This window comes from Thamnophis elegans, chromosome Z, assembly GCF_009769535.1.
Source record: "Thamnophis elegans isolate rThaEle1 chromosome Z, rThaEle1.pri, whole genome shotgun sequence".
Lineage (NCBI taxonomy): Eukaryota > Metazoa > Chordata > Lepidosauria > Squamata > Colubridae > Thamnophis > Thamnophis elegans.
This window is the reverse complement of record NC_045558.1, coordinates 107,192,837-107,208,092: the sequence shown is the minus strand read 5'-3', so window position 1 is coordinate 107,208,092 and position 15,256 is coordinate 107,192,837. Positions and strand designations below refer to the sequence as shown.

Here is a 15,256-nt window from a genome sequence, read left to right as displayed (position 1 = left end):
ATATGCATACATTGACCTTATGTGGCAAATCAGTGTCAGTTCTTATCGACCGTATAGATAATTTTTCTCCATAACAATGTAACTCTAACCTGTTTTTAATGTCTTGCAAAAATGCATCCATTTCACTGTCATTAATTCCATCCACTTTGCTGCTGGCTATCTATTTCTTCTTTTTTCCTTCCACCTTTCCCAGCATTAGAGCCTTCTCCAGGGAACTAGAACTTTACATAATATGTTTGAAATAGAATGATTTGGGCCTGGTGGTTTGTGCCTCGAGTGAGATACGGGTTGATTTGCTTGATGATCTATTGTCTTGACTTCTTGGCAGTCCATAGTGTTATCTCCAGTAGCAAATTTCAAAAAGACTTTCTGTCCTCTTTCTTCAAAGGCCAATTTTTGCATCTATAGAGTATCATAGGAAATATCATGGCTTGCATCATGCTGATCTTTCCATAGGTGTAGACATATCAAATCATTTAAATATATTTTCCTATACACATGTATAATGGGTAAATAATTCCTCAAACTAAATGCACCAGGCAACTGGTGGATTCATGCCAAAGAGCAACAGAAGGTCTGCCTATTGCCATCCACTGTCATTATTGCTTGAATACCCTTGGAAGCAGCATCTGATTACTTCCTGCTACTTAATGCTTATTGTACATTCTTTATTTGCAAATGCTATGATGTCATTGGGTCTCTGAAAGGGTATTTAGGATCTATGCTGGGTTGAAGAAACCTTGGCTAGACTCCATTGAACATAGAATTTGGTAGGATGTCAGGATTTGTTGCCTTGTCTTAAAGAACAGTTTTGTATTTCTAACACTGGATTACTTCAGATGTTGAATTGATTATATTTGGAAAGGTGTGCGAGAAATTACTGTTAGAGAGTCAGAGGTTACCATATTTTTCAGTCTATAAGATGCACCTTTTTGTCTCCCAAAAGGGAGTGAAAATGTCTGTGCGTCTTATAGACCGAATATTCCCGAAGACCCGGCCATCTGCTTGCCATTTTTGGCCTCTGCATACCCTATTTTCAGGCCTTTTGGGAGGGCCGTTTTGGGGACTTTTTTCGGGCTGCTTTTTTAGACTTTTTCGGGCCGCTTTTTTAGGCTTTTTTCAGGCATTTTTAAGGCTTTTTTGGCCTATTTTTTATTTTAAAACAGCCTGAAAAAAGCCTCAAAAACAGGGCTGAAAATGCAGTGCGCAGAGGCCAAAAACCTTTTCTTTCTTCTTCTAAATTTAGGTGCGTCCTATATCAGGTGCATTTTATAATCTGAAAAATACGGTATAGCATGTCAGTCCATGTTGTACAATATCTGTAAGAACAAAGGGGGGTGGGGAGCATTGAAAAAGATAAGGCTCATTGCTTTTAATTGTTCAAGTCCAAAATCTTGTTTATCTGAAAGTATTTCAACTTGGGGCTTCTGTTAGCCGTCTAGATTATGCCAAAAAAGGTACCAAAATCCCCTTTAATTTTAGAAAGAGATTGTTTGGTTTCGAAGATAATGCAGCTGTATTCATGAGGAAATTGTGAGGTCTATTCAGTTCTCCAAATTAGAATGTCTTGTTAGATGGAAGATTGACTATTACACATACACACACACACACACACACACACACACAGAGAGAGAGAGAGAGAGAGAGAGAGAGAAGAGGAGAGAGAGAGAAGAGAGAAATTGAATTCAGTAACTGTTAGCATGTATAACTATCTTTGTTGCAGAGAATCTGAGTTCAGATCTCTATTCAATCACAAGATGTATTTGGTGACTGAACCTCTGTTACTCACGTTCTCTTGGTCAAGTCTGCTTCAACAACCTACTGTAATAATAAGAGAGAAGAAGGAGAACCATATATAAAACTCTTGACATCTTGGAATGGATGCTATAAATATGTAAATTAGTTGTTAATATTAGTAAGAATCGTTGACATATTATTTGGAAGCATTTATTGCAATTATTTTATATTGGGCATGCATAAGAAAACATTGCACTATATTCATTCTCCTAATGACAGTCCTTTGATTGAAGATTTTAGCCATTGTTTCCAAGTGGGCTTTACTACTCTTCTTTTCTTGTTTTTTGAGACTGACATCCAGGGAGCGGGCAAGGTTACGTCTGCAACATTGGCCAATTGAATTCAACACTAGTAAAAGAAATTATGAACATGGTGTAACCTAATTCCATAAATATTTTATCATTTCATCTTACCAGTTCTTGGCTTTCTTTTCTCTTGTTTTCTTTTCTTTCAGCCCAGTTTTGAACAACATCGTCTTGGTCAGGCCAGTTATGAGCGTCCATCATACTTACCAAGTAGTCATCCCCCTGGCATGATGCTTCGCCAGAAATCTATTGGTGAGATTGGGTCTAGAGGGTGTGAAATCGGAGTGGCATTTGAGCCTGGAAAAGAAATTTAAGAAGACCTCTAAGGTCTTTTCGCCTGCCACAGACACCCTGGTCTTTCTCCCTTTCCAATTTGTCTGATTTAACAGTATTTCATTTGCTGCCAATTTCCTGGAACTTCCTTTTCGGGGAGCGGTTGGTGGGGGGAGGTTTAGTAGCCAGAGTCCTCTCAGTGTGGAGGACAGATTGCCTGACATTCTTCCCCTTGTAATGAGTGGCTTATTTACTGAGCTGTGTGCTTATTAGGCCTTGCAGGAACCTAGAACTCAGGAAATTAGTCTCTTCCTAAAGGTTTGGTGTCCATGGAGCCCTCTCAGACAGAAGCTAGACCATATGACACTGGTTTTGATAATGAAAGAAATCTGTGGTCACTGGCCTTGCAGGAACAGTGCTTTCTAGAAGATCAGCAGTTCCAACTTCATTAAGTTAGTAGTCATTTTCCTCAGAAACACTGATAACACTAACACTTTTTTTTTTGTATGGGCCTATGGATTCATGCACATAGATAATCCATATGTGTAAGTTGTGCATATTTTAACAGAGGCCCATCAGCCAATTCCCATCTGTGGCCATAGTGAACCAAAAAATATGCTGCTGCTCCAGTCCAATGAAGCAATGCCATTTATCATGTGGTGGGTTGTGTTTTACGGCTTGGGGACAATAACAGTCAATAAAAGAAAATATCCCTATGAGATTAAAGGTAAAGGTTCCCCTTGCACATATGTGCCAGTCGTTTCCGACCCGAAGAGCCAGCGCTGTCCGAAGATGTCTCCGTGGTTCATGTGGCCGGCATGAGTAAATACTGAAGGTCCACGGAACACTGTTACCTTCCCACCCAAGGTGGTTCCTACTTTTCTACTTGCATTATTACGGGCTTTCGAACTACTAAGTTGGCAGAAGCTGGGACAAGTAACGGGAGCTCACTCCGTTATACAGTGCTAGGTTTAAAACTGCCGACCTTTCTGATCGACAAGCTCAGCGTCTTAGCCACTGAGCTGAGCCACCACGTCCTTTTCCTATGAGATTAGGTTATAGTAAATATGAAATACGCCAACATCACTATATGCCAAATAAATAAGGAAGAGCTGAGAAAGAAGGGAATAATAATCTCTGCTAACTGGAAGTGGTGATGCTTACCTTCCTTACCTCCACAGGAGCAGCTGAGGATGAGAAGCCCTACCTCGCTCCCCCTGCTATGAAATTCAGCCGCAGCCTTTCGGTCCCTGGTTCCGAAGACATTCCCCCACCTCCAACCACCTCCCCTCCTGATCCACCTTACAGCAGTACGTCGCCCTCTGCATCTGGCCGAGTTACTCCTTCAGCCCGTTCAACCTTCAATCCCAGCACTGAGGCCAAGCTGTATTCCACTTCTCTTCATCAGGACCCACCATATGAGCCACCTTCTCGTGTCCGTGACAAAATGTCTCTTTAACCGCCAAGAGTCTGAGCAAGGAGCTGAAGGGTCCACAGCACGTGGGTGGAGGGGCCACACCCCTGACCTGCGATATTATAATTTGCCCCCTCGGGCAACCAGCACCGCCATGTATGTACCCACCAAGCCCATGCGCCGCAAAGGTCCATTGGTCAAGCAGACCAAAGTGGAGGATGAGCAGCGCCAGCAGCAGGGTACCCCCTCTTCCCAGATGCAAGCATCGTCTTTACCATCTCAGTCATCCACACAGTCTGAAAAAGCTCCATCCCAATACCCACCATCATAATTAAAGCTCCTTCAACCAGCAGCAGTGGGCGTAGTAGCCAGGGAAGCAGCATGGAGGCAGAGACCCAACCTGAGCCTGTGGTGCCTGTCCCATCACTGCAGCTGCATAACAGCATGGATTTCACCAGTCAGTTTGGGGCTGCCCTAGTTGGGGCAGCCCGACGAGACCGTGAATGGTACAGTGAGGCTCGTCGCAAGTCTGCCCTCTTTCTCTCCACTGAGCAACCAGATGACGAGTCTCAGCAGATGCCTGTCCCCCGTCTCCGCCATTCCAAATCCATTGATGAAGGTATGTTTTCCAGTGAGCCATACATTCAGTTGAACATGGCTTCTGGCTTTGGCAGTAGCAGTGGTGGTGGGAGCAGCCCTAGCTATCTTCAGTCTCGCAGCGCTAAAACATATGGAGCCAGCACTACCAGTGCCTTCACTTCTGTGTGTTCAAGTTTCTTGCCCCAACTCCAGACCCATTCAACTCCTCTCATTCACCCACTGACTGGCAAGATTTTAGATCCTGGATCCCCCTTGGGACTTGCATTAGTCGCACGTGAGCGGGCTCTAAAGGAGTCCCAGTCTCAACAAGAGAGCCGAGAAGAGAGGCACTCGCGTCCATCCTCTCCCCGGTTTGGGGAGACTCCTAAAACTCCTGAGTCTCCCAGCAGTTCCATCTTGCGCCTCTGGGAGACATCAGAGCAGCAGACTCATCACCAACTGCCTGCATCATCCCGTAAGGAGCAGGAAGGCCACCAACCTGAGCATCAGCCCTCTCCCATTTCAGCTAGAACAACTCCTTGGGAAAAACGGCCTGAAGAAGGAGAGAAGCTGGAGCTACATGTGCGTTTTGTGGAGAACTGCCGCCCAAGAGGAGGAGGAGGAGGAGGAGGAGAGGAGGAGGAGAGCAGCCAGGAGAGTGGGAAAGTTGAAATGGCCGCTCCCCCAATGGAGCGAGCATCAGAAGAGAATGGACTTCCACTGTTGGTGCTGCCCCCACCTGCCCCTTCCATTGATGTGGATGATGAATTTGTCTTCTCAGAGCCACTTCCTCCACCCATCGAGTTCTCCAATAGCTTTGATAAACCTGAGTCTCCCCCCAAAGCTGCTAGTGAACTGCCCCCAGCAGTAGCCCCTCCGGCCGCTCCACCTGCCCCTGCCACCTTAGATTCTACAGCATCCAGCCTGACCTCCTATGACAGTGAGGTGGCCACCTTAACCCAAGCTGGTACAGCAGAAACCAAGGAATCTCCTCATGTTAACTTTTCTTCCGTTGTCTCATCCATTGCCATCCCAGCAGCAGCAGCAGCCTGAAGCAGTAACTGACTCGGGAATTGAGGAGGTGGACAGTCGGAGTAGCAGTGATCATCACTTAGAGACTATCAGCAGTGTCTCAACGCTGTCCAGCATGTCTGGGGAAGGCACGGAACTCTTGGACACTTACATCACCTACTTGGACGGTCAGGCTTTTGGGGGGAGCAGCAGCGGTGGTGGTGGAGTAAGTGGCAGCAGTGGTGGCGGCAGCATAGAGAAGATCCACTGCAGACCAAACTACGCTCCCGGCCATTTCCAGGCCGCTTGCCGGTGGCTACCCCTACCAGCTCCACCATTTCAGTTTCGGCATGTTCTGAAAACATGTTTGCCCTCACACCTGCTCCTCCATACCACCAGCAGCCAGCAGCTGTTGATCCTGGCAAGGAGCTGCCGCAGAAATCTCCACTGCCGTGGGAAGAGCCTAAGGCATCGGCCATGTCCACCGTGAAAGCTAGCATCATTAGTGAGCTGAGCACCAAGCTGCAGCAGATGGGCGGGGTTTCGTGGTCACGACCACCTGATGCTGTGGCTCCCTTTGGTTCCGAGAGACCCAGCTCCCTGCAGAGGCAAAGGTATTAGTCGACTGGGAGCAGGAGGAGGGGAGGAACAGGAAGCAGGAAGCAGCCCCGTGCATGCGCATCTCGTGTTTCAGTTGGGTTTGTCCTTTCTCATTCTCCGTCAGTGCTTGCTTGGTTATGATTTATGTTTTTCTGTTTGCTTTTTTGACTACCATTACATCATTGATATGCTGGCAGCACAAGGCAGGTTGTGCACATGCAAAGCAATTCATACTTCATGTCCAAATAGCAGTGCATACTTAACGGTACCTGTACATACGTTTGCTGTACAATCGGCTTACAGCTATGTGCACAAGCTGAACAGTTGTGCATTCTTCTGATTGTCTTATGCACAGGCAGTATAGATTTCAAGTTCACATGGCCATTCTGTGCACAATCAAGCACTCATGTCCAAAATGGCTTGATTACAAATGCATGCATGTATTTATAAAGTTCCCCCCTATATGTATGTGTTCACAGCTTTTTTTTGATATGTATGTGTTCACAGCTTTTAATTGTCTGCACATGGACGTATTTAGGCAAAGGTGTCTTCTGACTAAGGATTTCACTCATATGTTAGGTTTTGGGATTTGCAATGTGCTAATCTACAGATAATGAAGACACAAACTCTATGGCATAACCTTAAAAGAGCTCTAGGTGTGTGGCATAAAAAGACCTCTAGGTATGAACAAATGTGCCAAAAATCTTGTAATTAAATAGAAATCATTTTGTATGTGCATACTTTTAAAAAGGTACATTAATTCCATGGTTCAGACATTTACATTAGTGAATGGATAATCACTTGATCAACCTGATTGTATGACCCTTTTTTTTCCAGCAATCTTTAAATGAATGTGGTTGTTAAGCCAACCCATTGTTCACAATGGGCATTTTTTGCCAGAAGTAAATGCTGTGGCAAAAAGTAAATAAATCATAAAATGCAGTCATATGACCAAACAGCTTTAAATGCAGGCCACTTGTCAAGTGCCCAAAATTCATCATGTTTCTGCAGGGAAGTGGGGGGTGGATATCAGAACTTAACACTGGGTCATAAATCCTTTTGGGGGGGGGGAGGGGTTCCCATCCTAATGTCAAACAGTTGCTAAGTGAGGACCTATAACTCCTTTTGTAGATTTCTTGTGAAAATCACTTTGTGTCCAAGATATAAATGGAAAATATGCTTGGGATTTCATTTTAAAGGCAGCCTCCTCGTGCCACCATAACCTTATGATAATGTGCAAACCCTTTTCCAAATTCCTGGTTTCTTGAAAGACTGGTCAGGTATGCCAGAATTTTCAGCTTCTTGAGCACCAAAACTGAAAGTAATCCATTGTCTAACAAATCACCCCTTTTTTCTGCATATATGTAACTTAGACAACATATTGCGATTCTAAGCCATATGCGTAGCTGCATTAGTTGTAGTAAATCAGAAGATATCTGGGCTGTGTGCTACAAACAAATATTTGCATGCATGTGTCAGTAGCGTCAAAGTTTCCCACTTGGAGGTGAAAGTCTGTATCAGAAGATGATTTCCAGTGTAGTGGTTTTGACATTTGTTGGGAGGAATATTAATTTGTAAAAACAGAAATATATCTAGCTCAGCTGGTGGAATGGAGTTCAGTTAAGTTGTGAAGTTCAAGTTCAACTCCAAAAAATTCTGGAAGTCCACCTATCTTAAAGTTGCCAATGCTGTTAGATAGGATATGAGGATACTATTCTCCCCACTTCTGTTCCCAGTAATCAATATTTAGTGCTGTTTAGCCAGTGTGACTCCTAGCCTTTTCTAACCTTATATTTTGGTGATTTGCCTAATAACCTTTAAGGCAATCCAAATCGATATCTTTTGTTGTAGTGGAGTTTCACAAAGTTAACCAAACTCCATTCCACTATACATGCCTGCTGGAATCCTCATGTGCTTGCCATGAAACTTGCATTGCAAAGGATTATAAAGTGTACTTCCATCAATTCCAGGTCTGAATTGGGCCAAATATTTCCATCAGATCCAACTCAGTGTTTCATGCAAGATATTTTACTTTCACCTTCTCTTTACTTGGACTGCTCAGTCATCCCAATGGTCCACAGCAAAGGGGGAGGAGAAGAGAGATACTTCTGTAGTCTCAATCAGCCTAACATCTGGGGGAGCCAAAGAGGAGAATTGTATTGTGCATAAACACAAAAGAAAAGTTGAATGGATTTAGGAAAAAAACATTTTTTAAAAAAATTATCAACTCTAGGTTCTGAACTGAAATTAAAGCTTAGGGGAAGACGAATAAGGTGCAAGCCAACATAACAGATGTTTGAGTTGAAGGATTCCTAGGAAGAAAGGTGGGGCCCAGCCTGGTGAACCTGATATTGCCTCCAACTTCCAAGGAAGGATGATAACAGTTGTTGACCTAGACTGGTAGAAGATAGCAGGCTTTCATTCTTTCCTGCACAGCCTCAGAGTCATAAATCCTAATGAATTTTGGAAGGTCAAATTCTTGACCTTTTTTGTTTTTAGAAAAGGAATGGGTAATGGAAGAGATCCAGTAACCAATTTTTCTATATAGACACTTGTTTGCTGATTATGGGCTTATCCTTAAATCTTTGTTCTTTCCTTCGTATCATGGAATTTCCCAACTCTAATTCATCTCTTCTATTATTAAAGCTGCTTGTGACTTTTTCTACTCATTTAAAGTGGGTGCTATTGTGCTGTAGGCCAGTGTTCCTCAACTATGGCAGCTTCAGATATATGGACTTTTACTCCCAGGATTCCCTGGGTAATATAGCTGGCTGAAGAATTCTGAGAGTTGGAAGTCCACATATCGGAAAGCTGCCATAGTTGAGAAACACTGCTGTAGATACTGCATGCATCCATACACCTATCAACGCCATGATTGATGTAGACAATGGGGATCTGTAGCATCTCTCCTTTCATTCAACACAATTATATCATAAAATCTCATTTGCTCCATTATTTCATTTATCCACAATCACCTCAGTGGTGGGAAAATACGATGAAATTCCTCCAATGCCACACTATTTTCTGTATCACAGTTGAGGCATGCTTGGTATGAGTTTCTTGCCTCAACTAATTCCTTTTCCATTGTAATGGTATTCTTTAATCCATCAAGGACTATAAAGCACTTATTCCGGTAATATACGATCATGTTACATTTCTTTGCAGCAGTGCTCTGTATCTGCCACTGATTCCAGATTTTCCCACAGATTTTCCCAAGTTTAGCAACAAGGAAGGGTTTCTTCATAATACCACCCTTCAGGTGTGTTGGAATTTGATTCCTAGAATTCCTAACCAGTCAACTTGAGATTTCTTCAGTAGTAATTCCAACATTGGAACTGAGTGCCCCACCTTTGAGATAATATTATTTTAAAAAGATTAATATTAATAGATCTATTACTGTTATTGAATATTAATGCATTTAAACATTATGACTACTATACCTGAAGTCTATCTTGGAGAAATATGTTAGTAAAAGTTCATAGAAGTAAATTAATTGGAAGGTTCAGCTAGACTAAGGATTCCTAGTCTCTTCCAACAGGGAACATAGTAGATGATAATTATCTTACCTTCCTTGTCTTTTCTCCCTGCAGGCTCCCAGATGAGACATCCCCATCATTGATTTCCTCCAAGCCTGTAAGCAGTCTTTTCCACAACTGGCCTAAATCCCCCCAGGGCAAGCATCCCAAAAGTGTGGACTTTGACATCCGTCCTGCTCTGCGACGGGCCCCGAGTCCAGCTGCCCTGCCCAGTGAGCACAAGATTAGCCCCACCCAAGGCCTTCCTCTCTTCCCATCCTGCCTTCTGTGCCCATCTATACTGGCGTCTTTGACCTCCGTGGTTCCCACATCTGGGGGTGAACATCCCTTCCCTAGCTTCCCTTCAGGCAGCCGTTCTCTGTCCCCTACCCACTTCCTGCCTCCAGCCACGGACAAGCCGTTTGGCTCCAAGCCACTGCCTTTCTGGACTAAATACGATGTGGCTGATTGGCTGGAGTATCTGAAGCTGGGGGAACACCGCGATCGATTCCTGGACAACGAAATACGAGGATCTCATCTGCCTTCGCTCACCTAAGGAAGATTTCATGACCTGGGCGTGACGCGAGTTGGGCATCGCATGAACATCGCCCGTGCCCTCAAGTTCTTTCTGGAGAGGTGATGGGGGAAATTGCCCTGCCCCGGGGTGCCTCTTGCCTGAATGTACAATGGACCTCCACCATGGGGAGAACAAAGAGGTGGAGGGATTGCAGCTGCGGGGCCGGGCACAGGGAAAGCGGTGAAGAGAGACCCTGTGGGGGTGAGGGTAGAGTGGGGGATCTTGGAGAAGCTCACCAAAGCCTGCCTGGGCACCTCAGGGTGTGCACTTTTCTCTGTTGCGTTGCCATGTAGCAATTTATCCATTTCATATATCCAGCCCAACAGCACTGACATGAGTGTATGAACCCTTAACCTGTGTATCATCACTTCCCAGGTGTATGTATGTGTTTATAGTTGTACACATAGACCTGCTCTTCATTCTCCATTAGCATATCCTCCACTTTGCCAATCAGATGGCTGGTACTAGCCATCCAGTAGTGCAACAGCTTCTACCTGCGCCCATTCCTCATCCTTTCTGTGTTGCTGATGGCCCTTACGTAGCAACTGCTATTGCACATCTATTCATTCAGCCATGTAACAGCTTGCTCTGTACATCTCCACAATTACCAGGATTGTTAAGTACTCTGCTCTTAAAAAAAGGGGGGGGAGGAGAGACTTACGACAAAATGAAATTTGCATATATTTCCTTACTTTGCAAAACATTCTCTGGGGAGGACCTCAGATCATTCAAGTGCCATACTTACTTGGTAGGAAGATTGGGTTCCTCCTCCCGATAATTACCTGTGAATTGGAATGGGCTTTTCATATTAGCTAAAAAGAATTTCTAGAAATAGCTACTGAAAAGCATGGGTGCCTTGGAAGATAAGCCATCACTTGTATTCATCGGGTGAGCTTCAACCTTATTAGTGATGCCTAAACTGGGCTTTTCTCTCTTTTCATCTTTGTTCAGTTATCTCATTGCCTTATTTTCATTTGCTTTTGTTCTTACTTTTCTCTTCCTACTTTTTTTCCGGTTCAGTTATCTCTTCCTCTTTTGCCTTCTCCATCGAGTTTATTCTTATCATCTTCTGTGTACTTTACTTTTGTTTTGGCTGTTTCTGCTGGAAGAAGGAAAAGGAATCTGTGTTTCTGTGTGAGAATAGTTGGTTTATGCAAATTGAGTGTAAGTTAAGAGACTGTTGTGTCCTGTGCTAGCCATTTTGGGGGTGTGGCTTCTGTAGATATTATATAAGCTCTACCTTCATAATGCATATGCAAATTTGTCATATGCAAACATTTATTGGTGGATAGGGAGAACAGCCTAGATTGACAAGAAGGGGAAGGTGGGCATTACACAGGATTTTCTCTCTCCCTCTCCCTTCCTGTCTACCTAGCTACCTTTTGTCCAGAAAGAATGTCTTAAATTTAATGTCTTCTTTTTTTGATAAATACTATAATTATTAACTGCTAGAAACTTGTTTTCTGAATTTCAGTGGAAATAGAGAATGGATGCAGGATTGTAAGCTTTAATAGAACACTAGCTGACTTTGGAGTAGGAAGATAAGTCACATTAGTATATAGATAGGGCTCCTTCAGGAGATATCAAGATAGTAGGCTGCACTGGGATATCACCCATCCAGAAAAAAGCCATTTCACAATGCTACTCTTGCCAAGAAAATGGCATAGACATGTCCATAAAGTCACCAAAAATCAAGCTTGATTTTTTTTTAAAATGATACACTTGTTCAAAGTGGGCCCACTGCTGTGACTCTAATCCAGGCCTGTCAAACTGGTGGCCCACGGACTGTATCTGGCCTGCACAGGCCACCCCAGCCCTGTTCCTCAAAGGCAAAAAATATGATATGGCCCACAACGCGGTCAGGTTTTGACATCCATGCGTCTGACCCATCATGCATGTCTTGCACTCCACGGTCACACAGTTCTGACTCCCATTGCATATGACGTTTTTAGGAAGACAGGAGACATTTTTGATAGTACTAAACCCAGGCATAACTGCTTGGCATGCATTGTCTATAAATTAAGGCTATCACTGTGTTGACAAAAGAATCTGGTTTTTTTTTCTTTTGAGAGGCTGCACCCTAAATCAGTACTGATGGAATTCTATAGCTAGAATTGTTTAAAATTGACAGCATTGCAGGGACTGATGCCAGCATTATTGTGAAGGAAGGATCCAAGCAACACTAGTGCATGGGGTAATCCCTATGATCCACCTGATCTGTTCCAAGTTATTTCAGTAGGATAAGAAAATCAATCAGGAAACAGCCCATGTTAATATTCCACAACACAGCAATTTGCAAGGCACTTAAAATGGGTGCTGTGGTCCTTTGTGTTCTGATGGGAAGAGATTGAATGTGATGATCCTACGAAAAGTTTGTGGGTAAAAGCTACACAAAAGGAAATGGCACATTGCTTTGCTAATGTGGCCAAAACCTTGTGAAATTATATTTTTACTGTAGTAATTGATTTTGATTAGACAACCAACTTAAGGAATGGATTGTGCATAGCTTAATCCTATAGTTGGACCGAAGAAAGTGGGCTGGTTCCCATAAAATGTGTGTATTTAAATGGCCTTGCTCAATAGTAGTAACTGTGAGAGGGATCTTGGAATCCTAGTGGACAGCCATTTAAATATGAGCCAGCAGTGTGCAGCAGCTGCCAAAAAAGCCAACACAGTTCTAGGCTGCATAAACAGAGGGATAGAATCAAGATCACGTGAAGTGTTAATACCACTTTAAAATGCCTTGGTAAGGCCACACTTGGAACACGGCATCCAGTTTGGTCACCACAATGTAGAAAAGATGTGGAGACTCCAGAAAGAGTGCAGAGAGAGCAACAAATGATTAGGGAACTGGAGACTAAAACATGAAGAACAGTTGCAGGAACTGGGTATGTCTAGATTAATGAAAAGAAGGACTAGGGGAGACATGATAGCATGAAAGGCTGCCACAAGAAGAGGGAGTCAAACTATTCCCAAGGCACCTGAAAGAAGGACAAGAAGCAATGGGTGGAAACTAATGAAGGAGAGAAGCAACTTAGCACTAAGGAGAAATTTCCTGACAGAACTAAGATGATGTTGGATATCCATTTGTCTGAAGTGTGAGTTTCCTGCCTAAGCAGGGGCTTGGACTAGAAGACCTACAAGGTCCCTTCCAACTCTGTTATTCTATATTCTACATGTAGATCAAGCTATGTTTCAGCTGAAGGACAGTATTCTAGATCTTCACTACAGTAGAAAGATTGAGTATAGTCTGCCTTTCAAGCCATTCTTGATATTTGGTGTGGTGATGACTATTGAGAGGCGCTGGCTTCCCTATAATAATCTCAGACACTACCAATCGCTTCCTGTTAATATGACTAATACTTTTCACAAAGACCACTTGAATCTCAAGTCTTTATCCTTAGGCAAGTTGATTGTATTTGATGCTTGTGTGTGTAGGGCTCTTACTGGACAAATCTAGGACACTCAGTACATAATATTGAACTAAGTAAATGGCTCTTCCTTGCCCCATCTCTTTCTATCACAGAGTACACACAATCCTGACCATAGCAGTGTGCAAATACGTTCCTTCATATATCTTGTGGCTTGGTCCATGCATGTTGTACTTCCATGCTCTTGTGCTCCTGCTTCACTCCTTGCATTCTCAGGTTCAGCAACAGGCTTCATATTAACTTTCATTTCAGAATCGCTTCCATTTGCACATGACTCATGTTTCTCTACTTCCAAATACGGAGATGTGCATTTGAGTATTTCCCCAGCAAAGTTTGAAGGGGAACATCTCTTATGCTCTTCTACCTATGGAGTATCTGTGGCAACATTCTAGCTCCAGATTGTAGCAAAGACAAAAGAAGCTGGAAAGGGACAGAATGTAGGATAGGGATAAATTCTCCCACTCTGGTCTCCTTCCGTATTATCATGTTTTTCCTACTACCAGCCCAAACTTGGAGTGGGAGTGGGGCGGGAATCTTAGATATTGACCACGTATGTGCTGTGGTAGGAATATCCCTTCCCCCTCCCATGCTGAGCTGCCAAAGAAAAAGACTCCAATGTGGGGGGGAGGGGAGCTGCTCCATAATTGTCATCCCCCTCTCCATGCACAGAGGGCCAATGCCAGGACCCAGCAATGGGCAGCTTTTTTGAAATATATGGTTCAGATAAAGGGAGCTCCTGCTCTTTGCTGGGATCCTTAGTAGGTTGCTTAGTGGGAGCAGGTGTACCTCTTCACTTGCTTATCTTCCCAATTTTATACCAGATATTGTGAGCTATGGAGAAGTCTGCAGGACTCATCCCATGGCTATAGGCCTTGTGGTGGCCCCATTTCAGCACCTCAATAATGCTATGACTCTTATCACTAGCTGCCACCACCACTCTCACATCTGGGCCATGTAGCTGGCCTATTCTTGCTCCTTAAAAACTATTTTTGTGTCAGACAGCAAAGTCCTCTTTCCACAATCATTAGATCATGGCGTAGCCCGCCATATTTGTGTAACGTGGATCTTGGCACATACATACCCATTTCCATCATGTTGGGTAACTTGCACATCTGACACCTGTTGAGACCAGCAGTGTACCCTTTTCTGTTCATGATCACACAATTAACCCAGGCATGCAAAAAAAATAAAAAAAATATCAACTGGTGGTAGGCCCCCTCTGCAAATAAACTTTTACATGGGCAGCCAGGATATTCACCAAACCTTAAAAGTTTCAGCTTTGCTTTTATTAAACAAGGGGAACCTGTGGCCCTTGTTGGAAAATGCAGGGCAAGGATGATACTCAAAAGGTGCGGCCAAGTTTTCAAGTGCTTGTATCTCCAGGAGGAAGTGCCTGTTTTCAGCAAGCACTCTTGCCTGTGCCTAGCTTGGAGAAATACAAGATCACGAAATCTATATGAGCAATTTTTCTGAGATACTGTGTGGCTCCCTGAGGCCTAAAAAGGAGAAGGAGGCTGGGCCTGGACTCTGAAAGCCTCAAATGTATTGGGGGAGGGGGGGCAGAAATCCCTAGAAAGACTAGAAATCGCCAATAGGAATAGCTAGACCATGGAATGAGGTGGGAAGGAGCCAGCCACCATGTTGATATGAGAGACAAGATGAAAGGGGTGAAACTCATACCGACAAAATAATGGCTTTGTCTATTTAGGCAAAGATATACAACAATACTGAGTGATGTTGGATTGGTCTGCAGG

At 43.6% G+C, this 15,256-nt stretch overlaps 1 protein-coding gene across 1 annotated transcript in view; it reads left to right on the top strand.

Annotated features, from left to right (window-relative positions):
* Nucleotides 1–12,432, top strand: part of SHANK1 (SH3 and multiple ankyrin repeat domains 1) — a 74,978-nt gene extending 62,546 nt beyond the window's left edge. The window contains 9 exon segments of the mRNA XM_032234535.1: nucleotides 2,252–2,354; nucleotides 3,557–3,831; nucleotides 3,833–4,091; nucleotides 4,094–5,418; nucleotides 5,420–5,630; nucleotides 5,633–5,993; nucleotides 9,570–9,745; nucleotides 9,748–9,817; nucleotides 9,819–12,432. Coding sequence (XP_032090426.1) covers nucleotides 2,252–2,354; nucleotides 3,557–3,831; nucleotides 3,833–4,091; nucleotides 4,094–5,418; nucleotides 5,420–5,630; nucleotides 5,633–5,993; nucleotides 9,570–9,745; nucleotides 9,748–9,817; nucleotides 9,819–10,134 — 3,096 coding nt within the window. The 3' untranslated portion in view covers nucleotides 10,135–12,432.
* The last annotated feature ends 2,824 nt before the right edge of the window (nucleotides 12,433–15,256 follow it).